Source organism: Scylla paramamosain, chromosome 34 (assembly GCF_035594125.1).
Source record: "Scylla paramamosain isolate STU-SP2022 chromosome 34, ASM3559412v1, whole genome shotgun sequence".
NCBI classification, from domain to species: Eukaryota; Metazoa; Arthropoda; class Malacostraca; order Decapoda; family Portunidae; genus Scylla; species Scylla paramamosain.
The window spans coordinates 13,726,037-13,740,219 of NC_087184.1; the positions used below are offsets into that span (position 1 = coordinate 13,726,037).

A 14,183-nucleotide genomic window follows, 5' to 3' on the forward strand; every position below is an offset into this window, starting at 1 on the left:
ACACACACAAATATCTCACGTATTGGATGTTTGCATCTCTTTTTTTCACTTCTTTTCCTGCCCATTTTCTCCTCTCATTCCTTTTTTAATACTTGTATTTTTTCCTGTATATCTTTATTTTTTTCACTGTTCTTTCTTTCTTGGTTTCTTGTGTGTCAAAAAATGTCACATCTTTGTAAAAAAACTCATAAATACTTACTCATTAACAGATGCCAACATGGAGGGTCATTAGAAATTACTCACAAGGCAAAAAGTATTACATCATTGTAAAAATTCAGAAATACTAACTAAATTAACAGATGCTGAGCTGGAGAACCTTGAGGAGTCATCAACATGCCAGAACACTAAGCTAGAAATCCCTGCCCCTGACCTCACCACCGAGGCAGCCACCACCAGCTCCACACAGGTGGTGGGGGAGGAGGCACCTGTCCCCTCCACATCAGGAGTAAGCATGGATGAGTCGACAGCCACCAGACGCTCCCAGAGGATTTCCTCTATGGCTGCAGGTATGACGTGACGTGGTGGAAGGTGTGGTGTGTTGCTCCCCAGCTCCTTGTCACTACACTTGCCAAGCTGATAAAACTGTGTCTGGTTACCTTCTTCCTTTGAGTCACCAAGAAATCTGCACATTATTATTCTTGATTTATGAACTTGTTACATACATACATACATACATACATACATACATACATATGTACATACATACTATACCAATGCTGTCTCTCACAACAAGTGGGGTAGCCAAGACAAGGCACATCAACACTCATTCACACCACTTTCTTAGCCTCTTGGCCCTTTGTTACATATTTAAAAATATTCAGAAATATAAATTTGAAAATCAGAAACAACTATAGATTTTTATTTATTTATTTATTATTTTTTTATTTAATGTTTTTTTTTTTTTGGTAATGTAATGTTATTCGTATTCATAAAGGAAAACTCTTTGTTGGTAAATTGAGACAAAGGCCAAAATCTTATTCATAATATATAAAACTAGTAAATAAATGTATATCAATAAAGATTCACCTGTAATTGTTATAATCTTGTTCATTTATGTTTATTCATCTGCCTAAATTTCTGAAGCCTCATGCTTCCTCTGGGGACTTCCCTCAAGAGGACAGCTGAGAAAAGTCTGTATCTTGTCCTGCTCCAACACTCCATGACAGTGGTCAAGACCTCACTTGTCATTTCTCTTGTATACTTGAATTCCTTCAAGAAAGAGGTTTCAAGACAATTCTTACAAATTTTGCATATTCCTTTGGACTAACCTTCACTGTTTTTTTTTTTGTCCTGTATAGGTTACACTTTTTTTATTCTATTTTACTTTGTTTTTATTTATTTATTTATTTTGTACTGTTTTATTTTATTTAAATTTTTTTACTTTATTTTATTTTATTTATTTTTTACCTCATTGGTTATGATACTGTCATTCCACAAAGCAGCATTGATTTTTTTTCTCATCCATCTAGTATGTTACCTATCTTAATTATTATTGTTATTATTATTATTATTATTATTATTATTATTATTATTATTATTATTATTATTTATTTATTTTTATTTATTTATTATTATTATTATTATTTATTTTATTTTTTTCAAGATCTGTATCACAATATTCACTGCTTTCTTCATGCATTCCAGCTGAAGAGGATGACAAGGATGGTCCATCAGGGAAGCGCCACATTCATTCCTTCCTGGTGATGCGCAAGAGGAGGTACAAGCGTGACGAGGAAGTGTCCACAGGCATGGAGAAGACCATCAAGCACCACCACCACAAGTAAGGCTTTTATTTTATTTTATTTTATTTTATTATGATTTTATCTTATTTTATTTTATTATTTTTTTTTACCCCATTGGTCATGATACAGTCACTACACCTCTTCTTGCTGTTCTTATTTCTACACCTGGAACTGTTGCTTCTTTCCATTCTTTTTTATAGGTCATGCAGCTTTATCAGATAACCATATGAACCAGTAGTGTGCTTTGCCATTATTTCCCCCTCCTCCTCCTCCTCCTCCTCCTCTGATTTCCTCACATCAGACTGCACACTTTCCCAGATCAAACCATTTGTTGTATAGGCCCTACTGATCTACCAGGTAGCCATATGAGCCAATAGTCTGCCTTATTATTGTTTCCTCCTCTTCCTCCTCTTCTGTTTTCCCCACATCAAGCCACACTCTCCCGTTCCAGATCCGACCACGAGAGGATTGATGTGGCAGTGCGTCCCTGGGTGAGGCTCAACGGAACACTGAACAGGCGCGTGGTGGACCGCCTGCTGGGCGCTGTGTTGTGTCTGGTGATGGAGCGGCCAGGGGTCAGTGGAAGGGACATTGTCTGCCGCTTCTCCCCAGCCCTGCAGCCTGCCCACACCCATGACCTGCTGGAGACCTTGGTGCAGCTGCAGTGCATCATCAGGGTACAGCTGGTCTGCTCCCACAAGCCATCACTCTTCTCTGACATTGTGGATTACTCCCTTGGTAAGTCCATCTTCTCTTTGTGAATTTTGTATGCCAGGTATAGTTGACCTATAGTAAATTTTGTACTTTCTCTGTTCTCTGAATTTGTGAAGTTGAAGGTGAGTTTGGCAGGGGAAAGTGATGAGGCACTCTAGGGATGGAAGTCTTGGAGGTGTGGATGTTAAGTGTGAGTGTTGGAAGGCTGGGCCAGGTGGTACAGTTTTAAGACTTGTTGGTGCTTATTGAGGCACAGAAATTATTAGGTGTATGGGAAGTGTTTCTGATGTGAATTTGTTGTATAATGCATTTATTTCTCCCTCTCTTTCAATGTTGGCAGTGGTGCATGTGTGAATTTGCTGTATTTGTTTATTTTTATCCACATTTTTTATTTATTTGTTTATTTATTTATTTATTTTATTTTATTTTATTTTATTTATTTATTTATTTATTTATTTTTATTTTTTTATTTTTTTTCTCTCTCTCTCATTTTTACATTTGGTTTCCCACAGTCTATTAGGGCCAGAACAGTGCCTCCTAACAAAGTACTTTGCTTGTGGCATTTGTTGTACATGTGTATTTCTCCCTCCCTCCCAGTGGTGGCAGAGATGCATGAATGAATTTGTTGTATAATGTATAATGAATCTAATAGTTGTATAATGTGTCTCTTTATCTCTCCCTCCCAGTGCTGGCAGAGGTGCACGACTGTGATGACGACGTGCTGTACGAGCCAGCTGTGGACGCCATACTCAAGCTGTCCATGTTCATTGGTGACAAGAAATACTCACAAGACTTTCTTTCTGGGGAGAGAAGGTGAAACTAGCAGAGGTGGTCAAGGTGACTGGCATGCCTTGGCAAACACCTGGCCACTGTTTGTGTTTTATATATGTACAGATTTTGTTATTTTTATGTTGTGATTGGTTGTGACTGAGTGATTCATTTAAATGTATGGAGACATGCTTAAATGCTTAATTAGTTCATAATGGTGTCATGTCACAGAGTGTGGTCTGGTGTGTAAATGATCAGTCGGGTGTATCTGTACACCTCCCTGCAAAGGTGGTTACCCAAGACATGAAGGAAGATTGCATTATTTTATACAAATGTTTTAGTCTTTTTATTGTTATTGGATCTTTCCATTTTGAGTGTTGACAAATAAGGAAAAACTTTCATAGCTATCTTGACATGACTGTATAGTGTGTGTGTGTGTGTGTGTGTGTGTGTGTGTGTGTGTGTGTTGTATGATAATATGTTGTATATCTTTATAATTCTCTGTTAAGACAAAGATATATAAATTACTGAAGATTTTGATATTCATTTATCTGTCCATCTATATATGAAGTGTATTCTGAAGAACTGAAGGGGATTGCCATGACAGAAGTCTTCTCCTATAACTTTAATTTCATGCTCCCTCTCAAGTGCTCCTCCAGAAGATGCTGTTGTTTAATATGTAAATGTAAGTGGAGATAATGTGGACTTACTATATCTGTAGCAGTTTTTACTTCAATACAGACTCTCTCTCTCTCTCTCTCTCTCTCTCTCTCTCTCTCTCTCTCTCTCTCTCTCTCTCTCTCTCTGTGTGTGTGTGTGTGTGTGTGGTTTTATTATTATTGCTGCTCTTCTTGTTGATGTTTGTGTTATTGCTACTATTGTTCTTATTGCTGTTACTGTTGCTGCTACTGCTGCTGTTGCTTTTACTGCTGTTGCTGCTGCTGCTGCCGTTGTTGCTATTGTGTCCTGCATGTGGCAACAGATTGTCTGGTATGAGCCGTGCACGCACCTGCCGCGGCGCACTCAGGTGTGTGGGAGTATTACCAGTAATCAAGTGTCGAGTTTAGCCTGATACATTTGGATATCAGACTATAAACTAGCAAACAGGCGTCACATGTTAAGTGGTGTGTGTATGTGTGTGTGTGTGTAACGGACTACATTGAAGTTCTTTACTTGTGTCACCCTGACCTCTATCTCCCACCGCCTGGACGTCAATAGAAAGAGGCACTGAGTGATTGATGCAAGGCGCCGGAACACTTAAAGCTCTCTCAAGAGGGACGCTCCGAGGCAGTTTTGCTTATTCTTTTGAACTGTTCTCTTTGGGAACTAGTATCTTCCTTTTCGTTGCCGTTAGCCGAAATTTCCATTTGAAAAAAAAATGTTCCAAGGCAATTTACAAAGAACCGTAGCCCTGAACAAGATTTATTTGGTCCTCCACAGAGCGACTGAAACGTGCAGCCGCGCGGGACGGGACAGAAAAAAGACGGTTTTGGGGGTTAATCAATATACAGCAATTATACAGTCATTCGTAAGTCTATAATAATCAAATCACTGAGAGTTACACTATAAGCTGGCCAAGAGGCTGGACAAACACGTATTTTACACACACACACACACACACACGCACACACACACACGACATGCTTGGACGGCTGTCGCACAACACACAAACAATCTCATCTGGTAACACTGGCTCGCTGCGGCGCTGGAAACACGCAACTTGCATGCGGTACTTGAGAGTGAAGGAAAGTGTACGAAGAAAAGCATCCCGTTTTCTTTTTACTTTCCATACCAGCGTCTAAAGGAAATAGTACGAGGAAGAGAACCCAATACGGTAGTCTTTCCAAACTTGTTCAAAAGTAAGACCGTGCAATAAGATTAAGAACCGACTCTCTTTATATTCTTGATTTCTTTTATGACCTGACCGCGTCCCAGGAAAGTATTGAAGAGAGAGACCTACGTAAGAATCCCTTTAGCATTCTCTCCATTTAACCTAACCACACGTAAGAAAAGTATGAGAAAAAAAAAATCTTTGCCTTCCTTTGCTCGTGTCCGTTGTCGGCGAAACATTCAGCGCCGATTGACGCGAGAGTGCAGCGCAGTGTCAGCCTGAACCTTACAAATCTAAATGGTTACATCACCCGTCGGGCACATAAGTCATCATAAGAGGGGTCAGTAGGGCCGTGACACGTGGAAGGTTACATCCAATGACAACACCACCGTCGCTGAGTGTCGCTGACTTGTGCTGACGCGGTGCTGACTCCACGCTTCAGCTGGCCAATGCGCGCACCTGACGGCTGGTCACACGCCTCACTCATAGAAGCTTCACCTACACCATGGGGAGGGGGAGGGGCGGGGCTATGTACAGGCGCGGGGCTGCGGGGAAGGGGGACGCTGGCACAAGCTGACTCCCCGCGTCAGACTGGAACAGGATTAGTGTACAAAAGAGGATCAGCTGAAGGGAAAGCGCGACGAAGCCTCACGTTAGGAACAAGGTAGTCCACGAGTCGTCCTGTACAATGTCTCAAGCAATGAATATGTAACGAAACTTTCCTCCAACAGAAAGTTTCTTCTTTTTTTAAAGTTAACATATATCTATTTTTATTTATTTATTTATTAGAGAGAAAATAAATAAAACTTGGCAGACGGACAACGTATGAATATAATATTAATATCTACGAGCAACGTTTGATTATTTAAGAAAAAAGGAAATGCAGTTTGAACATCCATTAGTTCCTTTGTCTGTCGCATAATCTTAAGAGTACGCGAAGTGAGAGAGCGTGGCGGGGCAGCGGGAGAGAGGGACCGCTGCCCGCCCGCACTGCCCACGCCACTCAGGCAGGGGCGTGGCGGCCATGCACACACACACACACACACACACACACACACACACGGGAGGACCAGTGGAAGGTCTACCTGATGTTTCGTTGTATGAAGGAATGGCTAGCGCATCCAGCCCTCCTCTCTCTCTCTCTCTCTCTCTCTCTCTCTCTTCTCTCTCTCTCTCTCTCTCTCTCTCTCTCTCTCTCTCTCTCTCTCTCTCTCTCTCCTCCATAATCAACACCCACGTGTCTCCAGAACTCCGCTTTTCTGCAGCGTGGAGGAAGCATGATGAATGGGAGGCGGGCTTTCTCCGCCCACTCCTCCGCGCAAGCCGCTCCTCCACACCCAGGCGATGTCACAGTCATCCGCAAGGGACACATCGGGCGTTGGATCACGACGGAGGAGTTTTGAAATATTAGTTTTATATTTGCAATATCTTCCCGTCACACTACGTCACACTGCGAGAAGCCGCGCCACGTCACCTCATTCTGGACTCTTGCTCGTCACGCCGCGGGGGGAGTAGCGTGGCGGCGACGGAACGTTGGCGGCGGCGGCGACGGCACTCACTACACACATAATTTGGTACACAAAACAAAAGAAAAGCGTGCTGAGGAGCGTGTCCGGCGGGGGGAGGGGGGAAGGTTGGGGATACACGTGCAGCCTTCGCCTCTAGCTTATCATGAGCTTGGCGAAGTTTGTGGAGCCCGAGGTGTAGGGGCCGAACATGCCGTTAGTGGTGGTACAGTTGAGGGTGGGCGGGATGGGCGAGGTGACGAGGCCGGTGGGTGATGTGGGCAACGGCGTGAAGGACGAGTGGTTCTCCTGTTTCACCTTCACGCTGGGCTGGCTGCTGGTGCTGGGGAGAGCCGCGGCCTGGCTCTGCTGGCCCTGGCCTTGGGGCGGCTGCGGCGGGGGCTGCTGCTGTGGTTGCTGCTGCGGTTGTTGCGGCGGCGGGGGCTTGGTGACGACGGGCGTGGCGGGATCGGATGGGCGCCGCTCTCCCTCCTTCGTGGGTTTGTCCTCTGCGGGCAAGAAATGTGCATGTGCGTTAGTGTTTTATTGTATTTTTTTGTGTGTGGACGTCCATGTACACACGCTCGAGTCAGAAGATTTATGTGCTCTTTTTCCACGACGTACACAGTGCTGCCACGAAGACCCTGGCGGCGGTTGTACGAAATTCATTTAAAAAGAACTGTTTTTGTATTCTTGTTTATAATATTAATATACTTTTATGTTGTACAGGGGTGTTATTTCTTTTGAGGAAGCAGTACTGGAAATATTCAGTATTTACAGACCTTAACAAATTTTTATTACTCAAGCTGGTAATATCTTCTCGTTGGCTGTTCGTTTTTGCAACTTTTATCTTTCAATCAAAATTTTCCTCGAACTTCCGTCCAACAGAAGTTTTACATCCCGCTTTCAGATCTCATTTACCGAAGAAAAAGAAAACTTTAATTCTTCTGACATTTTTCAGTATCATGCTTTTTTTTTTTTCAGTTTTCTCTCCTGTCTCCTCCCTCACACTTACCCGGAGCCTTCTTCTCCTTCTCCTTGTCCTCGGTGCCTTCCTCCGTCTTCTTGTTCTTGGGTTTCCTCTTGCGGCTTTGGATGGAGTCTTTACGCATCTGCAGCGGACGGTTCACGCCGTGCAGCTTGTAGTACAGGCCACAGGCGTTGCATACTGGCTCCCCTGCCACGAGAAAAGGCAAATTAGCGCGTTTGTCTGCATTAATCCATTTATCTATGTAAGAAAGTCATTCAGAGTATATAAACCGGGGATAAATCTTTGTTTCAGTATTTAGTTATGTTAGAAGTTATGCAGTGTGGATTAAATCGAGACATATGCTTGTTTAATCTACACGTCTCAGAAAGCAATTTTTTTTTCTGCCTTAAGGTAAAAGAAAGAAAAAATAGTTAACTTGGCCATCTGCGCTTTCATTTATTATGAAAAATCGTGTTGTAAGGAAATGAATAAAGAATGTAGTTTGCTTCGTGGCCGTGCACACTCCACTAAGACTCCCCTTCTGGCTTTGAAATGATGAGAGGTGCTATTAATCTGTCTGTGCGTCTGTTAATAGGCTGCAGGTTGAGTTATTGAGTGTTCCATGACTCTCTGGGGTACTGGTGACAGTTTGACACGGACTCTACATCATCAAAAGAAAGAGAGAAGAGGATTTGGCTACTCATCTACATAGCCTTTGTAAATAATTGAAAGGGGACGCTGAAACAACTAAGAGGGAACTAAGTGTTAACAAAAGAGAAAAGAAAAATCGTAATATCTACGGCGGCAAGGCGTGGGATGGCGCGGCGCTGCTTCCTTCCCTTCACAGGCACACGCGCGCACTCCCTATACAAAATGTGTTCACGCGGTGATCAGCCAATGGCAATCAGGCACCCCTCGGGACCGTAAGTTATTGGCCGACTGTGTCCCCTCCCCCTTTGCCTCCCCGTCTCTTCTCGATCGTCGCTCCCTTTCTTCCCGCGCCTGTCATGGCGTCTCCCTACCTCCCTTCCAGGCATCGATCCCTCCCTCCACACTCATCTTCTCAACATGACTGAAGGGCTTTAGGGTAAATTCTACTGTTTTAATGGATTTCTTAGGTTTCTTAATTAATAAATGCAGGTGATGGCGCAAAATTATAAGGCCGTGGTTTATAATGCTTATAGTCTGCGTCATGGACTTTTTTTTTTTTTTTTTTGTCAGCGGCACTGGCTTAGAACAATAAAAGAACCGAAAAAAAGCCCAGTAACGTGCCAGTCTCTATAGAGAAAAGATGAAAACAGAGATGAAACATTTTTGCTTTCTGCTTTTCTTGTGCCCAGCGGTTTGGTAGGAAGGCGAAGTTAACAAGCTGAACATTGAAAGAGTCGGAGAGAGGCTAGTCAGCAGCCTAGTGCATCCCCGCCCAGTGTTACCATGTCCGCGTGGCACAGATAGCACACTGTTTTAATTCTTGACACGCTAGTTATTTTCAGTGACTAGTTAAATATTTACCTATAGCTTATTGTTTTCAAATTAATGAATAATAATAAAGAAAATAACAACCAGTCTTAAACAGTACAAGTTAAACATAATTTTCAAACGCGTGAGAGAGAGAACCATCGCCGTAATAAAATATTTAGTTCAAGCGTATTCTTCTCAAATATATGAATAATAAAGAAAAAAAATAACAGTAAGTCTCAAACAGTACAAATTAAACATAATATTCAAACACGTAAGAAGTCTATAGAGAACCATCGGCCCAATCACCCTGAGAGAGACGTGGAGGTGTGGGTAGTTTACTTTGACCAGTGCTGTGAATTTAGTCCGATAACACTGTACCGCGCATCCCGCCAGCTGCACCAATGAACCAGGTAATGCTTGAAGGTCCTGTCTGTACTTCTGAACCATTAATTAAGCCGTAGATAACGTGGGAATATCGTAATAAGGATAAACAAGTTCGGCCTGTCACTAGTATCCACCCCTCGCTACCACCACCATTTGCCGTGTTCCCACTTCACTGAGGGACACGCTGATCCAGTACTGTTGATGTCACGGTGTTTTATGTTCAAGACTCATAAAGAAAGGTATACACATTGTTGTTTGTAAATTTTAATGTAATATTTCAGTGAGGAGCCGAGTGTGTTGTAGCGTCCTCCCCTCTGAGTGAGAATGGACGTGCCCTTCCCTTGAGCCTCCTCCGGAAACAGCTGATTTTGATGGCTATGTTTGCGTTGCTGGGTTACACCTAGACCACCATGGACTTTAGATTTTATTTGCTCCTTTAATTGAAAAACGCCATGTTCGTTCCCGTAGGTATATATCAATGGCAAGACCAAGATCGAGAACGTGGCGGGCATAGTAACACCAGCAGCAGGCACCTCCCTACTTGTTTTTTGGTGGTAAGAGGCGGTATTTGCCTTATTTTAACTCTCCTCATCCAAAAACCCCGCTTTCCCACAAGGTCCCGAAAAAAAGAAGAGAGCCGCGCTGCTAATTTAGTATTTTACCATATATATATATTCAAGGAGCTTTGGCCTAGGAAAAAAAGTAGAAACAAAGAAAAAAAAAAGTATTGAAGTTGTGTAAGTTCCCACACAAAGTTCGAAAAGTTTTTTAGTCGTGAGAGGTTTTTGTTGGGCCGGGAATCGAACCCCCTAAAAGAACACAAGAACAGCGCCAATAACGATCATTAACAACCATAACAATCATTTAAGGACGCGTGGTCATTGTAAGGTCTTATTATTCACAGGCACCACAGGGCAAGCACAGATACGTTAGGGTGAAGTTGAAAACAGTAATTCTACGTATATTTTTAATTTTCACTCGTGAGATTTAGATTTTTCTGTGTTGCGAATATTCCTGTGAAGTAACGTTAGGTTATCATTTTAGTCTAGGTTTGGTTATTTTTTGATGATATTACTTGATCTAACTTAACCTAAACAATAATGCTACAGATGTTTTCATTTTCACTCATGAGAAAACGATTTTTTCTACGTTGCGAATATTTATATGAAGTGACGTTGGGTTAGGTTCTGTTTAGGTTAGGTTATTTTTTTTCCATGAGATTACTTAACTGACCTTAAATCCTTATGCAAAAGATATTATTTCTTATTTTCACTTATGCCAATATTACAATCCTGTCTTTTTATGTCTGGAATATTTTATGTAAAGTGACGTCAAATTATATTACGGTAGTATAGATTAGGCTGTTTTTTGAATGGATTACCGCGCCGTAACTTAACCTAAACAATAATGCTAAAGATATTCTTGTTTTCACTCATGACAATACTATTTTTGTGTTACGAATATTTATTGGAAGTGAGGTTAGTTTAGGTTATGTTATTTTTTATGAGATTACTTAGCTAACTTGACCTAACCTAACCTAACATAACCTAACTTAACCTAACCTAACCTAACCTCACTGAACGCTCCCAAAAAAAGTAATCGGTCTGGCTAATCTTGTGTTTCATTTATTTATTTATTTTTTTTCGCCATTTTGTTCTACCATTTTTTTTTCTGCATCATTAATCTTATGTACTATTTCTTTATTTTTCCTTGTAGTTTATTTTTCATTTCACCGAACAGTTTTTACCTTTGCCATTTTTTCCAGTGTTTTTCGTGGTTCTTTTTCTACAGTGTACATTGATGCCGTTCTTCCTACATGCCTCATATTTTGTTTACTGTGTCGATTAAATATGCTGTCACTGCAGTTTAGGTTATTGGGAATGACTTGTACCCATATTCTGAAACACCTCTGCGCCGCACATCCAATATTTTCATAAGGCCCTAATTGAAGTGACATTTTCAAGGGTGTTTTTACGGTTTTAGTGACAGATGAACAAGATATCTTCGTTATAAACATGAGAACCACTTAAGAATCCGGTTAATCGTATCTGTGGCTTTTAAAAATGGTTTGAGACACGCTGCACACATTGACGTCTGTATATTTTGAGTCTACGTTTAGGTCAGGTCATTGAGGTCAGTATTCAATTCCCATCCCTTCCTGCTTAGTTCGTAATTTTTATTCTTACTTTTTTTTTATTCTTTTAAATTTGAACCTTGTCTCATTTTTGTTGCTTCTACCTGTCATTTTAACATTTCAAGTATTCTTATGCAGTTTTATAATCCGGCGCCATATGACCTTAGCTGCAGCGCCCCACACCAGAAATGTTCATCACTTCACTTCACTTGATGGAAGGTGGAACTCGTGGGGCATACGGTACATTTATTATTAGCGCGAGACCTCTGCGCTCATCTCCGTCTCACTGACCTCTAATGGATTGACAGATAGACACAAAATCGGATTGAAGTGCGCTAGGAAGGGGCAAGAGTGGGTTATAACGAGTGAGGCAAAGGAAGTGTTAAAAGGAAGGGAGAGAGAAAAAAAAAAAAAAAGCTAGATAAAACATCAGGATTGGTGCCTTGGAATCGTCTATTGCGGGTGACTACTGAACAAATACTGAGGGAAGATAGCTGAAAGGGAAGGGAAATATTAGCTTAAATGCAAAATTAAGCTGTATATCATTACTCCCAAGGTTGTTAATGTTGCCGAACACCGACCAGATAAGATAAACACAAGAGTACAAGTCCTTAATGAAGAGAAAGAAAATGGGAAGCCCCACGATATTGAAAAGAAGATGAAGAAAACGATAGCAGGCAAATCTGAAAAGCATCGAAAACGGGGGCGGGGGAACTTAATGGATGTGAAGTCAAGTGGGCAGAGTTGTATTGCGCGCGCAAGACTAACAGGGTGAGCCGTGTGTAAACAAGAGCCAAGTACCGCCGCGGGTAATAACAAAACGATAAAAACAAGGGCTGAGATGCGCATCAAGGGGGCCGTGCGTTATATCACCGTCGGGACGAGAGGCACATGATGGACCGAGTAGCGCACAGAGGAGATATGATGAGCCATGTACCGCGCTAACATGCACTGCACCAAGAGATACAAAGAAGCCGCCTCACGCTCATGGGGGTCAGAGAGAGAGAGAGAGAGAGAGAGAGAGAGAGAGCCATATTCTGAAACATTTCTCCTCCGGACTCCGACTACTTTCAAAAGGCTTTAATTGAAGTGACACGGGTTTTTAAGGATGTTTTTTTGCAGTTTTAGTGATAGATTACACAGATTAACAAGATTTCTACATTATTAAACACTATTAGCAGAAGAAACACTCTTGGGAACCCGGCTAGTCATCTGTGTGGCCTTTGAATATATTGAGAGAGCGAAGCGTTTCAGAATACGAGCCATAGAGAGAGAGAGGGAGAGAGAGAGAGAGAGAGAGAGGCCGTACCTTCGTTGTTCCGCCGCCAGAGGGTGGTGGTGGTGGTGCCGCAGTTGGAGCACATGAGGCCCATTCTCCTCGCTGATGTTTGGAAGGAGAAGCCGTCCTGGTGATTGGAGGAGAGGAGGATTAGATAAGGGGAGAGACGGAGAGTTACAAGTGTGATTCCAGAGAGAGAGAGAGAGAGAGAGAGAGAGAGAGAGAGAGAGAGAGAGAGAGAGAGAGAGAGAGAAATATGACGTGATATTGTCAAATCTCAAATATACGTAACAGACATTGACAAGATAATAATAAAGTAATCAGTAAATATTTGAATTAGGAGGGTTAAATAAGGGGGAGGAGTGGGCAGTTAACTGGGTTTTGAGAGAGTGAGAGGGAGGGAAGGTGTGAGAGGAAGAGATGATGTGATATTGTCAAATTCTTAATATACGTAACAGACAAAATGGCAAGATAATAATAAGGTAATAAGTGAATGTTTGTATAGATAATACTCGTTCACTGTTTTATAAAATTTAGGTGCCGATACGTTAGTGATTTGCATGAAGTGACGTGGTAAAAGCAAGTTAAGTCTTATAAAACACCATGTTGTAAACTTCCTATAATGCCAGAAAAAAAAAAAATCACGGTAAAAAACGTTGACTAGCTAATCCCTCCACCACCCAACACACACACACACACACACACACACACACACACACACACACACACACACACACACAGATGACAATAGATCAGTGAAATTTATTACCGGAAGGAACTGTGTTTGCAGTAAAAAAAGAAAAAAAAGTAAAATAAAACTCTCATAAAGAAGATACGAAAAAACATTAAAATTCTCGTAAAGAAAACAAAAAAAAAAACATTAAAACAAACACACACACACACACACACACACACACACACACACACACACACACACACACACACACACACACACACACACACACACACACACACACACACACACACACACACACACACACACAGCAAGCCACAAACAAGTACGAAAGGCAGGGAGTTTGGGGCCGACCTCCACACTAACCAGCCTCCTGGAATGCTTGATAAGAGGTCTGTTGATCCCGTTCATCTTGGTGTAGAGGCCGCACGCGTTGCACAAGTAGTGGCCGGTAGCATCTCTCCTCCACAGCGGGGTTTGCACGGCGCCGCAGTTCACACACTCGCGGCTTTCCGAACAGAACTCGCTGCCGGGGTAATCTGTAGAGGTGGAAGGTGCTGTGGTGAGAGACGGTGGTGTTGTAGGTGCGAGAAAGGAAAATAAAGGAGGGGAGAAGGTGATGGGAAGGTGTTAGAATGACAGGGGTGTATTGTAGGTACCTAGAAAGGGGAAATATATGGAGAGGTGATGAGAAGCTGTTG

At 42.1% G+C, this 14,183-nt stretch overlaps 2 protein-coding genes across 6 annotated transcripts in view; one reads left to right on the top strand and one right to left on the bottom strand.

Moving 5' to 3' along the window:
- LOC135090217 (general transcription factor 3C polypeptide 1-like) overlaps positions 1-3,762 on the top strand; it is a 29,240-nt gene extending 25,478 nt beyond the window's left edge. For all 4 annotated transcript variants that reach the window (XM_063986713.1, XM_063986711.1, XM_063986710.1 and 1 more), the window contains exons 31-34: positions 300-506; positions 1,645-1,780; positions 2,194-2,480; positions 3,143-3,762. In XM_063986713.1, the coding sequence (XP_063842783.1) occupies positions 300-506; positions 1,645-1,780; positions 2,194-2,480; positions 3,143-3,273 (761 nt within the window). In that variant the 3' untranslated portion in view covers positions 3,274-3,762. The remainder of the gene's footprint in view (positions 1-299; positions 507-1,644; positions 1,781-2,193; positions 2,481-3,142) is intronic.
- An 868-nt stretch (positions 3,763-4,630) lies between these two features.
- The window catches only part of LOC135090223 (transcription factor GATA-4-like), a 186,251-nt gene continuing 176,698 nt past the window's right edge, over positions 4,631-14,183 (bottom strand). Inside the window, exons 5-8 of one of the 2 annotated variants that reach the window (XM_063986733.1) lie at positions 13,837-14,021; positions 12,819-12,915; positions 7,576-7,737; positions 4,631-7,069 (exon numbers count right to left, since the gene is read on the bottom strand). In XM_063986733.1, the coding sequence (XP_063842803.1) occupies positions 6,717-7,069; positions 7,576-7,737; positions 12,819-12,915; positions 13,837-14,021 (797 nt within the window). In that variant the 3' untranslated portion in view covers positions 4,631-6,716. The remainder of the gene's footprint in view (positions 7,070-7,575; positions 7,738-12,818; positions 12,916-13,836; positions 14,022-14,183) is intronic. The other variant, XM_063986734.1, reaches the window with a different exon arrangement.